Source organism: Staurois parvus, unplaced genomic scaffold (genome assembly GCF_062004578.1).
Source record: "Staurois parvus isolate SC_StPar_1 unplaced genomic scaffold, SC_StPar_1.0 ptg000225l, whole genome shotgun sequence".
NCBI lineage: Eukaryota > Metazoa > Chordata > Amphibia > Anura > Ranidae > Staurois > Staurois parvus.
In genome coordinates this window covers 4013399-4029539 of record NW_028318021.1, presented here as the reverse complement: position 1 = coordinate 4029539, position 16141 = coordinate 4013399, and the positions used below count along the sequence as shown (strand labels likewise).

The 16141-nt window shown below is 42.6% G+C and overlaps 1 protein-coding gene across 4 annotated transcripts in view; it reads right to left on the bottom strand.

Annotated features, from left to right (window-relative positions):
• The window catches only part of PARP11 (poly(ADP-ribose) polymerase family member 11), a 30973-nt gene extending 18527 nt beyond the window's left edge, over positions 1-12446 (bottom strand). The window contains exons 1-4 of one of the 4 annotated variants that reach the window (XM_089679487.1): positions 12206-12446; positions 10868-11257; positions 6681-6792; positions 3499-3636 (exon numbers count right to left, since the gene is read on the bottom strand). In XM_089679487.1, coding sequence (XP_089535613.1) covers positions 3499-3636; positions 6681-6692 — 150 coding nt within the window. In that variant the 5' untranslated portion in view covers positions 6693-6792; positions 10868-11257; positions 12206-12446. Of the gene's footprint in view, positions 1-3498; positions 3637-6680; positions 6793-10638; positions 10834-10867; positions 11258-12027; positions 12160-12205 lie in introns of those variants that run through there. The other 3 variants (XM_089679486.1, XM_089679488.1, XM_089679489.1) reach the window with 3 other exon arrangements.
• Positions 12447-16141: the final 3695 nt, after the last annotated feature.

Below are 16141 nucleotides of genomic sequence, written 5' to 3'. Positions count from 1 at the left end.
AAGGTAAATTACTAAAAATGGGTGGAACTCCGCTTTAAATTCCCCCTTCCTTTACAGCCAAGGAAGCTGCCATGCTAAACTGGTTTGGTTGAAGGCACAAGCAACTGTAACAGATAGTATTGGGAAACAGTTAAATCAATGTGTTTAGTTCCGATTCACCTACAGATTCTATTATAGAAAATACCATATAGGTAGCCTCAGTATATAAAACAGAGGAACCTCAACCTAGCATAAGCCTGCTTGGAACACACAATAGTGATTTGCAGAGACGGCGACAAAAAAACTACCTCGGCTCTGGACCAGTAACTCTATAGGAAATCTCCAGACATAGAGGAATCCTGTGTGAACTGGAACACAGACATGTAGTCACTGCTGACAGCAGGACTGTCAAAGAGACAACACCAGCATGGATAATGAACTGTGAATGTGTGCTGTTTAGCTAAGTGGGGAAATGTTTAGAATTTCTATATCGGCCTGAATCTACAACTAGTTGTAAATGATTGGAAAAATGTTTAGAAATTCAGGGCTGTTGCTTAAAGAAAACTGTGAAAACCTGAGAAAATTCATGGATTTAAAATACCTGGCATGAATCTACCAATGCTCATTGGCTGTCTGGAAAGATTTCCAGGACTTAACATATGTCGCATGAATCTACCAGCAGCTGTAGACAGTAGAAAAATCTTCCAAACAATTAGAAAACAGAAGAGCTGAAGAAGACGTCATGTCCACTCTCCAGAGCATAAAAGCAAGAAAATGAGGCATGAAGACCGTGTACAGGGTTATCCTCCGCTGGCTGTTTTTTGTGATGCTAGTGTCCAATTCTCCTGTAGGCAGCAGTATAACAATCTAAGAATTGCTGTGTCCCTTAATGGATGAGAAAGAGAGAAGACTACAGTCTTTTTTTTTTAAATTACAGTTGTAAAAATTCAACTAAATGTTAAAAAAAATGACAAAGTAGAACATTAGTCAGAAAATCAAGTCCTGCAAGATCACTTCAGGCTGGCCCCTTTTGCAGGTATAGCTATGTAAAACATTAAAATAAGTGCCTCTACTGTTTATAACCCAGTAATGCACTGTCTTGCCCCGCTCTGCACATGCTCAATTGCTCTCTATGTTTAGGCTGTGCCGAATTTGTAGAGGCCGATCTGCTGACAGCGTTAAAGTGGAATCAAACCCTCCTATCCTTTACAGCCAAGGAAGCTGCTTCTGTTTGATCTGCAACTGCCATGCTGCTGCACATGTGATCAGTTATGACTTCAGCCATTTCATGCTTTGATAGTTTGGTTGAGGACACGAGCAAATGTGACAGTTAGCAATTCCATAAGTGACTCTGTTTATTTAAAACCATTAAATTGATGAGTTTAGTTCTGTTTTATGATTTACTGCTGTTCAGGCACTCTGGGATTCAGCAAAATGGCAGCCTCCAGCAAAAAAAAAAAACAGGAGCAATGGTGGAAGCAATTTACAGCACACATTAATTTTGGTAACAGAATTATTAATGTGGAATATAAGTTCCTTGCTAAAGAACATTATTTTTTAATAAGTTGTTATGGGTAAAATTTGCTTTAAAACCTGACCTAAATCATTTGTATTTATATATGTATAGCTATATTTGCTTTCTGCTGATCCTCTTATCTCACTTATCTAGTCTGTGACTGAAAGCATTGGATTCAGTCTCTTATGATGTAAAATTCAACGTCATCTTTGCACTGGCTGGCCTGCAGTAGGTTTTCAATAAAAATAAAATTATAATTAGCAAAAGTGATTCTACTTGTGAACAAGTATTTGGGCATGGTGCACTGCGACATAATCTCTCATAGATTTTTTCATCTCCCACTAAAGTAAAGAAAAGGAAAAGACTCTATAGGGTAGTGCTGAATAATGAGGATGTACAAAGTTCAGTGTCACAGTTACTTACCTGCCACGCTCCTGCTCAATCTCCTGAGGCTGAGGGAAGTTCCAGGTTTTATGCAGAGTGTCGCAGTCACATGATGTGTCACATGACAGTTTTTTCTATTTAAACACAAGCAAAATATTCTGTACCCACTTGAGCATTATGTCCACACATTCCTTTTGGCATTTCTGAGCTAACAAAGTGCATTTCTATAATCCTACTCCCCTGAGCTACAGATTTAATTCACCTGTGAACCCTAAACAAAACACCTGCAGTACTGCAAACCAAGCCCCAGAGAATCGTCAGTCTTCTTGCACCCCTGCTGCATCTCTGCTGCACCAACAGCCCTGTGCAACCTCAGGCACATCCATGGACTCTGTTGCCTCACTGCTGTATCCCCAGCCTCCTCTGGACCCCAGCAGCCCCCACAAACTCTGCAGTATCTCTGCTGCACATGCAGCCCCGCTGCATCTCAGTTACTCTCACAGACTTTTCTGCATCTCAACCACCTCCACAGACTCTGCTGCATCCTCACTGCTCTCACAGTTGCCGCTACAACCCAGGAGTATCCACAGTCTGAGCCTCCACAGCATCATCTCTGTACTCACAGCCTCTAGCCAATCTCCTTCTTCCAGCTGTCCTGCCTCTCCGATGCTCCAGTTCCTAAGTACCTGACACCATTCCTCCATCATGTTTGCAAGTATCTGTACAGTGACCCAGAATGCAGGTAGCCGCAAACTCCCATGAGCAGGCCCCTGGCAGAATACCAGCTACTTACCTATCAGCGGTAATGTGATCCGAACTGCACATGCATGCACAGCTCAGACCACATTTATGGCACCCACTGTGTGCCACTGTGATGTGAATCTTGTTCAGGTGAGACGTCACTGTGTCCCAAACATCGAAGGAAGGAGATGAAAGCGCCTGGGACCAGTGGTAGAGGTGACAACGCAGTGCTGGAGGGCTACATTTCACAAGTGCACACAAGTACATTATGACTTAAACCTGCAAAATTGCCTTTTTTTTCCTACTGACTTTACTACCGCTTTACAATGTATCATTTCCTTGAGCTTATGTTTAGATTTTTTTTTTTTTTTTTTTACACATATCAGTGTGTTTTTACTCCTGTGAAGCCTGGGCAGACCCTGTGTTTCTATAAGGAGGAATCCAAAATAAACTGTAATTTTAGTTTGTAGATCCCTTTGAAAAAAAACATTGAGGGAAAAAATAAAACATTTAAAACATTTCTGCAATGCATACACATTTCCTCATGTTCTGTCTCTTTACAAAATTTAAAGTACAGAAAAATACCTGCTAATATGTCAAAAAATCTATCAAGCTCATAATTTCTTGTAGTGAGCTTGCAACTCTGCTGCACTGGAATCCCACACAGTGCTGATCAGCCCTGACCAATTATCCCCTGCTGGACTACAAAATACCTCCATCTTGTGTTTTGGAAAAGAGGTGATGTGATCTGTACTCAAGCAGGCAAGAGCTGGGCAAAGCTGAAAACACCTCTTAGGATGTCAGTGCAGAAGAGGAAGAGTAAACAGAAAGTTAGGAGTCTGCTTTAAACACCAGTGCACAGGAACAGTAATACATACCTCAAACATATGCCATTTTCCACATTCTGCCAGATAAAACCACCCCCATTGCGTTTCTGAAACATCCATTTCCTCAGACACATCACTTTTACTGGTACAAGGCTCCCCCACTGTTTGCGTAGGTAGGCTATATTCAACCTGAAATAGCAATCACAATTGCGCAATTATTATTTATTTTATTTATTACAGGTACTAATATAGTGCTGTCAATTTACGCAGCGCTTTACATATATATTGTACATTCACATCATTCCCTAACCCTCAAGGGGCGTACAATCTAAGTATGAACACAAACTACACTGTAAATAAATACATTATGATTAGCGTGCTATCATTGCAGTGGCTCACAGAACAATTTTACTACCATGTTAACAGATATCCTAATATATAGATGATATATTGATGATGAACACAAAGTATGTGCTCCTCATCTTCATTCTCTTCTTTCCAGTGCTTATTCCATGAGCTACAAGCGCTTTGACACACAGTGCACTATCATGTATTACAATAAATCTGCTGCTCTGTTAGAATGAGTGTAACAGTTAAAAAAAAAATTATATAAAAAAAAATAATATCTATATATATATATATATACACACACATACACACACACACACACACAGTATACACTCACATACATGCACACAAGGGTTAGACTAACAAAGGGAAACACTACATGAGTTGCAGTTGTGAAAGTGTGACAATGTGTTTCTTGTTGAAAGAGGAAGTGTTGTAACATTATTTTGCTTCTGCTGTGTGATGGGACACCTAGCTAACAGGTGGGAGGCCTCACTTTCGTCATTCACGCTGTTAGTAATATGGAGTCCTGTCAGATCTTACTGAGCTTCAAAGAGTACAAATTGTTGGTGACGCTTAGCCGGTACTTCTGTGACTGAAGTTGCCACTTTATTTTCCATGTTGCGAGGTACAATATCAGAGGTTATGACAACCTGTACAGTTTCCGGGAAAACGTCGTCCGATAAGCATAAGTGCGGTTGAGATTGAGCTCTGCAGTCACTTTTGCAGCAGTTGTTTTCTCTGGGTCACAGTCCTGCACATTGTCCTTTTATCTATTTTGGTCAGCTGACTATGTGGACTGTGCTTATGCTTAACAGACTACGTTTATTTATATATATATATAAAATCCTCTTTTACTTGGGGCTCATTCACATAACTCAATGTATGTTATTACATTTTGTAATGTTATATAACCCTTTCACACCCTATTCAAAATGTAAAAAATGTAATGTCTCAGGTGAAGTTTTCCAGTAAGGAAGAAGTCACTGCTTTGATACCTTCCTGTGTAACTAAATTTCATCTTTTAAGCCCTGCAAAGGGCAGGCTTTTAACAACATAGTATAAGAGACTAAGGCTAGCTGTAATTATAATAAATGGTGCAGCGCTACTAATAATAAACCAGCAATAAATCCACTCAGACAATGCATGTAAATGAATAAAATAATCGCAACTGCATGGGTGAACCCCCTTGGTGACAGCATAGATAGACATATATCTATCACTGGTGTCAAGATGCAAAAATGACACACACTTAATACATGACTAAGGGGTGGTGTATCAGTCCACTTTGAGCACACAGGTGAGGAACTCTTCATACATGTGGATGTGTCATACGTGCCAAAAAAAATCCCAAAGCAGTCTGAGTGCCCCCTCACCTCCTTGCAATGACCTCAAGGGCCAGCCAGCGTTCAACTAGTATTCAGGCAATCTCCTGCAGATCCCTTCAGTGCGACCGGAATGATAGTAGCAAACACCCTGATGAAGTCACGTGATATTAGTGATGCAACGCGTTGGTACGTCCATCGTCATTTCCTGGAACGCGGTGACGTCACTTCCGGCGCCCGCGCCATATTGGGACTCCATGAAGCCGCATGTCAGGAGGACAGTTGAAAGATGTTTGCGATTGCCTGCCTACATGTAAGTGGGTATTTTAATTTTACTCAATAAATTTAACGATATTGCACTATGGAGCCTGTTTGGTTTGTGTCTCTGAGTGGACGATAGAGGTGTTGCCAGAGCGGTGGAGTGCAGGAAGAGGTCTGGCTAAAGCTACTATCATTCCGGTCGCACTGAAGGGATCTGCAGGAGATTGCCTGAATACTAGTTGAACGCTGGCTGGCCCTTGAGGTCATTGCAAGGAGGTAAGGGGGCACTCAGACTGGTTTGGGATTTTTTTTGGCATGTATGACACATCCACTTGCATGAAGAGTTCCTCACCTGTGTGCTCAAAGTGGACTGTTACATCACCCCTTAGTCACGTATTAAGTGTGTGTCATTTTTGCGTCTTGACACCAGTGATAGATATATGTCATTCTATGCTGTCACCAAGGGGGTTCACTCATGCAGTTGCGATTATTTTATTCATTTGCATGCATTGTCTGAGTGGATTTATTGCTGGTTTATTATTAGTAGCGCTGCACCATTTATTATAATTTCAGTTTATGGTATTTATTGGTACATAGTAGGTGCTAGCAGCTTTATAACTGTTAGGGCCATCTAAGCGCAGGGGCTTTTTTTCATTTTTTAAGGCTAGCTGTACCTGCTGTACTAGCGGCTGCCTGAATACCCAGCAGTGATTGACTCTAATAGGACACTGTCACTATCAGCCAGCAATTTTCCACCAGGCCCCTCTGATTTTTACACTGAAGGATATCAAGCCAGCTGGTGGTGAAAGGGCCACCTATGGCTTGAATTTCAACTGATTCAGCAGGAATTGGGACACATTTTGAGCTGTGTATTGCTAGCATAACATATGACGGACTGCCTTGACACCCCGACTGGGTAGCTCTGCCAAACTACAGCCTTCTCTACTCTGGAACCAGAATATAGCAAATTTACCCCAAGCATCAGACAGAACCAGTGTTGGAGTAAAACAGGACTGACATTATTAACAAACAGCACAGCATTTATATTCAGAAACCTTCCCCCTAGACAGATATGACACACCTTACATGCCCTAGAAGAAAATAACATTACATAAACAAATAAACAAACAGAAGAAAATAATGGATTCCTTCCTGGCACCTAGCAGTCTGGAGGTGATCAAACAAAGGTTTCCGTCTATGACACAGAGAATAGCTGCGATTCAGAGGATCAAATAGTGTATTGCTATGACCGCACAGATTTCCAAAATCATGTCCATCATAAAATATTATTACACTTACCATCTCTGCCATAGTCTACGACTTTCACAAAGAAGAGTGAGTCTTCCGTTAAAGCTCCATACAACATTTACAATGCACTATCTCCAGGCAGATTAAATTAATACAAATGTGGCTGTAAAAAAAAGAAAAAAAAGGAAGACACATTGATAAAAATCTAACTTTTCAGAAGAATGAAATCTTTTCTATATGTGCCCTGATTATCAGTGCATCCGCTCTGTGACATTTGGCGGTTATCGGCAGTACTTTCCTCACTCTGTGTTTCAACAGTTCAGTCATGTTTTAAAAAAAAAAAAAAAAAAAAAAAGAACAATTCAGTTTACATAAATTTTCAGCAGTTTATCATCAGTTTTTACATCAGTTTTTCACATCCACTACCAATGCAGAAATGGACCGTTTGTCAGTTTACATCTGTTTTTCATCCGTTTTGTTTCTTTTTAATAGAACAAAATAGGGTTTTGATCCGTTTAAAAAAATGGACGTTGACGGATGTTATTATTATTATACAAGATTTATATAGCGCCAACAGTTTGCTCAGCGCTTTGGTGTAAATGGACGATCATCCTTTTATGTCCGTTTTTCCATACAGATGCATTGATGTCCATTTTTCTTCCATGAACGAATGGATGAAAAACAGACAAAGTGTGAAGGGGGCCTTAGAGTAAATGCAAAGTGAGGACAAACCTAAACAACCAATTTAATTTCTATCAAACTATACACTATATTGCCCAAAGTATTGGTCGGCCTGCCTTTATACGCACATGAACTTTAATGGCATCCCAGTCTTAGTCGTTGGGTATAATACTGAGTTGGCCCCACCCTTTGCAGCTATAACAGCTTCAACTTCTCTGGGAAGGCTGTCCACAAGGTTTAGGAGTGTGTCTATGGGAATGTTTGACCATTCTTCCAGAAGCGCATTTGTCAGGTCATGCACTGATGTCGGACGAGAAGGCCTGGCGTGCAGTCTCCACTCTAATTCATCCCAAAGGTGTTCTATTGGGTTGAGGTCAGGACTCTGGGCAGGCCAGTCAAGTTCCTCCACCCCAAACTCGCTCATCCATTTCTTTATGGACCTTGCTTTGTGCACTGGTGCGCAGTCATGTTGCAACAGGAAGGGGCCATCCCCAAACTGTTCCCACAAAGTTGGGAGCATGAAATTGTCCAAAATATCTTGGTATGCTGATGCCTTAAGAGTTCCCTTCACTGGAACTAAGGGGCCAATCCCAACCTCTGAAAAACAACCCCACATCATAATCCCCCCTCCACCAAAGTTTACACTTGGCACAATGCAGTCAGACAAGTACCATTCTCCTGGCAACTGCCAAAGCCAGACACATCCATCAGATTGCCAGACAGAGAAACGTGATTCGTCAATCCAGAGAATGTCTCCACTGCTCTAGAGCCCAGTGGCGGCGTACTTTACACCACTGCATCCGACGCTTTGTATTGCACTTGGTGATGAAAAGCTTGGATGCAGCTGCTCGGCCATGGAAACCCATTCCATGAAGCTCTCTACGCACTGTTGTTGTGCTAATCTGAAGGCCACATGAAGTCTGGATGTCTTTAGCTATCGACTGCAGACAGTTGGCGACTTCTGTGCACTATGTGCTTCAACATGTGCTGACCCCTCTCTGTCATTGTACGTGGCCTACCACTTCATGGCTGAGTTGCTGTTGCTCCCAGTTGCTTCCACTTTGTTTTAATACCACTAACAGTTGACCTTGGAATATTCAGTAGCAAGGAAATTACATGGATGGACTTATTGCACAGGTACCACACTTAAATTCACTGAGCTCCTGAGAGTGACCCATTCTTTTACAAAAGTTAGTAGAAGCAGTCTGCTTGCCTAGGTGCTTGATTTTAAACACCTGTGTCCATGGAGGTGATTGGAACACCTGAATCCAATTATTTGGAGCGGCGTCCCAATACTTTTGGCAATAGTGTATAGTTCCTTGTAGTATGAGGGGCGTTCAAGTCAAAACAAAACATTTAATTTTATAGGTATAAAAAGAAATGGTAGTGGTACTACACGTAGTAGTAAGTGGAAAGTGAGTCATATTACTGATACCCAGCGCACGTCGCAGGCCAGTCCAGAGACCGTTATTCAAGATGGCAGACAACAGTGTTAGAGCGTGCATGCAGCAGCGTGTGGTGATGAAGTTGCTTACGAATGAAGGTGTAAAAACCTTCATTCAAAACCTTGGCAATCTTCTACAGAAAACGTCACAGTACGGTGATGAGACGCTCAGCCGCAGTATGACATTTGAATGGTGTAAACGTTTCAAGGATGGCCGTACGTCCGTCAGTGATGATCCCAGCTGTGGTGGTTCCCAGCCCACAGCAGTCATTCCTGTGAACATTCAGCATGTGGAAGGCCTGATCCTGGATAATTGACATATAACCTGTTGTGAAATTGCACAAGAGACAAATTTCTCTGTGGGAAAGGTGAACACAACGATGACGAAGTGAAACAGGTTGTCCTTGGATGGTTTAGGTGTACTGACAAATCTTTCTATGCACAAGCTTTCCATGCTTTATTGTTTAAACTCTGGGATAAGTGTATAAATGTAGCAGGAGAGTATGTCAAAAAATAAATGCCATTTCCTCTCCTTGGAATTTCTACTTTTATTATATAAACTCAAAGTACCGGTTTAACTTGAAGGCCACTCGCATATAGTTGACGGTAGATCAAAATATTGTACAATCAGATTATATAGTGTACGATCAGCTTTAGGCTCATCCTACACATTACAATCTGAGCATACTATCTTTATACAATCAATTTTAAATCCAACTATGTAATATGAAGCCCTACCCACACTCACTCAATCAGGCCCTTGCACTACATAGTTCTAGATTTGTAGAGATAAGGGAGATTGTACCGTGTGTAATGAGCTTTAAACATCTCTGTGGTAACGTTTACTTTTTGGTCCCAGAAATTAACTGCATAATAATTGCTATGTCCCTATGACTCTTGCATAGATCAGGGTCCAAGCTGTTAGGATATAATTGTCAAAACCTCAAATGTCCACTGACTTTGTGGTAACTGATAGATGAATGGTGTGGGGAGGAGAGTTTTTTGCTGGTAAGGGATTGAGAGGCAGAATTCCACGCCCCAAGTACAGCCTAAGCCTAGGATTCAATGGGATGCAGCAACTTAATGTGGAACTCCAGCCACAGACCTCTACACAAATCCATATAGTTGCTTCACTCTAGGCCTAGGCCATGCCCTGAAAAGCAGGCTGTGGTGGATCGCTTTTCAGATTATAGCTAAGCAGCCAATATCATGTGTTCAGAAGGCTTTCTGAATGCCTGTGTTTTTTTTTTGCCAAACAGCAATTTCCTCCCACACTCCAAAGACATGCTGCTAATTAGGTTAATTGGCTGCTGTCTAAATTTTCCAGTGTATGTAAGCGAGTTAGATTGTACTGGCCACTTTATTAGGTACACCTGTTCAATTGCTTGGTAACACAAACTGCTAAATAGCGAATCACATGGCAGCATAAAATGCATTTAGGCATCTAGACATGGTAAAGATGACTTTCTGAAGTTCAAACCGAGCATTAGATTGGGGAAGAAAGGGGATTTAAGTGACTTTGAAAGTGGCATGGTTGTTGGTGCCAGAAGGGCTGGTCTGTGATTTTCACACACAAACATCTCTAGGGTTTAAAGAGAATGGTCCGAAAAAGAGAAAATATCCAGTGAGAAGCAGCTGTGGGAATGAAAATGCCTTGTTGATGTCAGAGGTCACAGGAGAATGGGCAGAATGGTTCAAGGTGACAGAAAGGCAACAGTAACTCAAATAACCACTCGTTACAACCAAAGTAAGCAGAATTTCATCTCTGAATGCACAACACGTTGAACCTTGAAGCAGATGACCTACAGCAGCAGAAGACCACACCGGGTGGCACTCCTGTCAGCTAAGAACAGGAAACTTAGGCTACAATTCACACAGGCTCACCAAAATTAGCCAATAGAAGACTGGAAAAACGTTGCCTGGTCTGATGAGTCTCGATTTCAGCTGCAACATTCAGATGGTAGAGTCAGAATTTGGTGTAGATAACATGAATCCATCCTGCCTGGTATCAATGGTTCAGGCTGGTGGTGGTGTAATGGTGTGAGGGATATTTTCTTGGCACACTTTGGGCTCCTTAGTACCAGTTGAGCATTGTTTAAACACCACGGCCTACCTGAGTAATGTTGCTGACCATGTCCATCCCTTTATGACTACAGTGTTCCCATCTTCTGATGGCTCCTTCCAGCAGGGTAATGCACCATGTCACAAAGCGCAGATCATCTCAAACTGGTTTCTTGAACGTGACAATGCGTTCACTGTACTTCAATGGCCTCCACAGTCACCAGATGTCAATCCAATAGGACACCTTTGGGATGTTGTGGAACGGGAGATTCACATCATGGATGTGCAGCCAACAAATCTGCAGCAACTGTGCAATGCTCTCATGTCAGTGTGGACCAACATCTCTGAGGAATATTTCCAACACCTTGTTGAATCTATGCCACGAAGAATTAGGGCAGTTCTGAAGGCAAAAGTTGTCCGACCCGGTACTAGCAAGGTGAACCTGAAAAAAGTAACCGGTGAGTGTATGTGCGTAAATTGTCGCTGCTATATAAGTACCTGTAATAAATAAAATCTATGATGACACTAATGTGTCATAATCAGAGAGAAGAATTTGGCTTGAGGTTGGGAGCCATTGACTTGAATGACTGAGTACAACCAGCTGTTAACTCAATATGTCACCTTAAAGTGGAGCTCCACCCAAAAGGGGAAGTTTCAGTTTAAGGCTCCCCATTAAGGATTGGCATCTTTGGGGAGAAGGTACATGCATTTGACGGGTACCCAGTTCTACTTCTGGTGCGAAGTTGTCCTCCTCCCCTCCCTCCCTGAAGTGTTCTGGGACATGTGACAGGTCTCAGAAGACTATGAAGCCATTCACAAAGCGCCACGCTTCTTGTGCATACGCAGTGGGCACCCGGCTGTAAAGCCGCAAGCTGTCACAGTCGGGTGCCCACACTGAAGATGCCGGCACTGGGGAGAGAAGACGGCTGGTGAAAACAGCCGTGGGGAGGACACCGCTGGACCGAAGGACATGTAGTGTCTGTATACTAAAAGTCAGCAGATACAGTTTTTGTAGCTGTTTTTTTAATTCAATTGAAACTCTGCTTTATATTTGCTGCAGCCGTGATGCAAAGCATGACAGGTGCGACATGTGCACAGCCTCCTCTGGCTGTATTCTATACTTTAGGTGGACAATCAGAGTGGGTGGTAAACTGTGGCTCAGCTGCCTGTTTTTACTACCCCCCGACCGCCGTGTGATAAATCCTAAATTACCTTTTGCCGGGTGTACTCCATTCTCAGCCTGGTTCTGTTCTCGCTGCAGCCAGCGCTGGCTATGAAGCGTCGACTCTCATACAGGGGAGCCATCGTGTTATTTACCCCCCTCCCCCTATTCTGTTCATAAAAAGAGTGTCAGAGATAAAAGTGTCTCCTGATAATAAAGTTGTCTTACCCCAGGATGTCCCTGGCAGAGGTCAGCTGATGTACTGCTCCTGCTGGGTACTCAGGAGCCCAGGACCTGCCGGACAAGAACAGCCATCAGAAAGGACACTTCCCAGTCACATCTCTGCTATAGCTGCGTCAGGTTCCCCGGAAATGCTGGGGGTTCCCGCTAATGTCCCCCCTCTTCACCCCGCACAGATTGTCGGTCTCCCGGAATCTCAGTGACTTGCTGTGCCCTCAGTACCTCTGAAACCCCGCCCACCCAAACCAGCTGATCTCTGTATGCGTTCCACAGCTGGCTTCCTCCTGGTTGCCTAGTTACGCCTAGTCCCGGCACAGCCGCTAGGAAGTAGAACTTTATAACTAAAGTACAGACAAAAAAAAAAGAAGCTCTACCTGGTTCTACCTATTTATTTTAGATTTTAGGAGATTATACAAGCCTTCTTCCAGTTCTGTATCGTTAAAAAAAACAAAACGGATTTACTAGTGTCAGTTTACTAGTCTTCAATACTGGAGATGGGCGGCCATTTTCTTGTAGCGCATAGTACACTTCCTGCAAATTATGGCCCTCCAGCTGTTAAGAAACAAGTCCCATCATGCCTCTGGGAATCATGCCTGTGGCTGGTAGAGTCTTGCAATGCCTCATGGGACTTTCAGTGTCTCAGCAGCTGAAGGGCCTTAGGTTGGAGATCCCTGTGATTGATTTATAGTCATCTCACCCTGCAGACCCAATCTTGGGGACCTGCAAGGGGCCTCATCAGTTCAGTCACATTGTTTGCTAAGAAAAAAACTGACGAATGCAGATATAGCCCTAGTTCACACCGCCGTGACTTCATGTGCGATTTGGGAATTGAAATTGTACCTGAAATCGGATCTAGTGAATGTGAGTGTCATAACATACGCGATTTGCTGCAGTGCGATTTCAAAAGTAGTTCTTGTATTACCTTTTCTGCAGTTTGTTGCAATTTCACATACATAGACTACAATAGAAATTGCGCTGCAAAACGCAATGAAAAATGAGTTGGGGGACCCGCCGATATCAGGTGCATGATTCCAAAGTCAGGGGACCTGCCGATTTCAGGTGTGATTTGCAAAACATCTGATACAGATGTCTATGGAAATCACACCAAAAGTAGTGCATGTAGTACTTTTGAAATCCGTGTGGCTCCGACCAAGTTGGAACCGCACTGATATGACCGCTCCAATTGCGGACAATAGGGTGCGACTTGGCATGCGATTTGCAAGTCGCAGGGCATGCAAATCGCATGGCAAGTCGCACCGATGTGAACGGGGTGTTCGAGCTGGTTCACACTAAACGCAACTTTGAAACTGATTTAAAAGCTGCAGATCAGTGCAATTTATACCTCTGATTTCACTGCGGCTTTTAGCGTCATTTAACAGAAGTCAATGCAAGTTGCTATGAAATCGGAAAAAAGTGCAGGAACTATTCTTCAAATTGCGCTACTTCAAATCGCACTGATTAGGACAATGCCATAGAAATACATTAGTTGCGACTTCAAGTGTGAGTTGTCCAATGAAAGTGAATGTCAGTGTCTTAACATGTGCGATTTGCTGCAGAGCAATTTCTGAAGTAATTTTTGCACTAACCCCTCAGTCACATCAAGCCCGACTTTTAAATTGTGCGACTTATAGTTAATTTGCACGATTTCAAAGTCGGGTGACATGCCGAATTCAGGTGCGATTTGCAAGACATCTGACACAGATGTCTTTGCAAATCGCACCAAAAGTAGTACATGTACTACTTTAGAAATAGGTGCGGCTCTGACCAAGTCGGAACCGCACTGATTTGACCGCTGTAATTGCGGACAATAGGGTGCGACTTGGCATGCGATTTTCAAGTCGCATGGCATGCAAATCGCATGCCAAGTCGCACTCAATATGACACAGGTGTAACACACCGATCCTGACTTTGAAATCGTCTGACTTACAGTGAAGTCGCACGATTTCAAAGTTGGATGACATGCCGATTTGAGGTGCGATTTGCAAGACATCGGACACAGATGTCTATGCAAATCACACCAAAATTAGTGCATGTACTACTTTAGAAATCGGTGCGCCCTCCGACCAAGTTGGAATCGCACCGATATGACTGCTGTAATTGTGGAAAATAGGGTGCAACTTGCCATGCAAGTCATATGGCATGCTAACCACATGCCAAGTCACACCTAGTGTGACCAGGGTGTTTTTCTGTAGTTTTGTTGCCATTTCACATACATGGATAAAATACAAAGTGAGCGCTTTCAACATCAGCAGCTATGCACTATAGGTAACCAAATAAAACCTCAGTCAAATCAGTAAGTAAAGTGCATCGCTATAAATAAGTAGATAAATGATAATAATGTCCGTATAAATAAATATTCATATGGTGACAGTTCGTGTGTAGAGTGCCCACTATGGCAGTACTTCAGTGCTTGTGCTTTTAAAAGTGGGGTAAGAATACGCACTCACCAAATGCATAAAGAAATTACGCATATAAATCAATCATCAGAGGTCCCCTTTAAGGAAGAGGATTAGGCCAGGTATAAAGATATCCTCCCTCTGGATTGGTGCAGGGCTTGAAAAAGCTGCTTGCCCGCTCGCCAAATGCGAGGAGAAATTCTCTAGCGGCGAGCTCCAAGCCTCATTGTGAAAGCGATTTCCGATTTCTGGCTTCTTCTGCATTGCCGCTGAGGGGACAGGTGAAGGCGAGGTCCGCTCTCCTCCGCTGAGAGGACACACCCTCTCCACCGCCGTGGGGGACTCAAGGAGTAAGTACTGTATACATGTCATATCACTATAATGGAGTACAGGGGAGCTGGGATATACATTACTGTATACATGTCATATCACTATAATGGAGTACAGGGGAGCTGGGATATACATTACTGTATACATGTCATATCACTATAATGGAGTACAGGGGAGCTGGGATATACATACTGTATACATGTCATATCACTATAATGGAGTACAGGGGAGCTGGGATATACATTACTGTATACATGTCATATCACTATAATGGAGTACAGGGGAGCTGGGATATACATACTGTATACATGTCATATCACTATAATGGAGTACAGGGGAGCTGGGATATACATTACTGAGTAATATATATCCCAGCTCCCCTGTACCCCATTATAGTGATATGACATGTGTACAGTAATGTATATCCCCCCTCCCCTGTACTCCATTATAGTGATATGACATGTATACAGTAATGTATATCCCAGCTCCCCTGTACTCCATTATAGTGATATGACATGTATACAGTATGTATATCCCAGCTCCCCCGTACTCCATTATAGTGATATGATATGTATACAGTAATGTATATCCCAGCTCCCCCGTACTCCATTATAGTGATATGATATGTATACAGTAATGTATATCCCAGCTCCCCTGTACTCCATTATAGTGATATGACATGTACACAGTATGTATATCCCCCCTCCCCTGTACTCCATTATAGTGATATGACATGTATACAGTAATGTATATCCCATCTCCCCTGTACTCCATTATAGTGATATGACATGTACACAGTATGTATATCCCCCCTCCCCTGTACTCCATTATAGTGATATGACATGTATACAGCAATGTATATCCCCCCTCCCCTGTACTCCATTATAGTGATATGACATGTATACAGCAATGTATATCCCCCCTCCCCTGTACTCCATTATAGTGATATGACATGTATACAGCAATGTATATCCCAGCTCCCCTGTACTCCATTATAGTGATATGACATGTATACAGCAATGTATATCCCAGCTCCCCTGTACTCCATTAGAGCGATATGACATGTATACAGTAATGTATATCCCAGCTCTCCTGTACTCCATTAGAGCGATATGACATGCACACAGCAATGTATATCCCAGCTCCCCCCGTACTCCATTAGAGCGATATGACATGTATACAGTAATGTATATCCCCC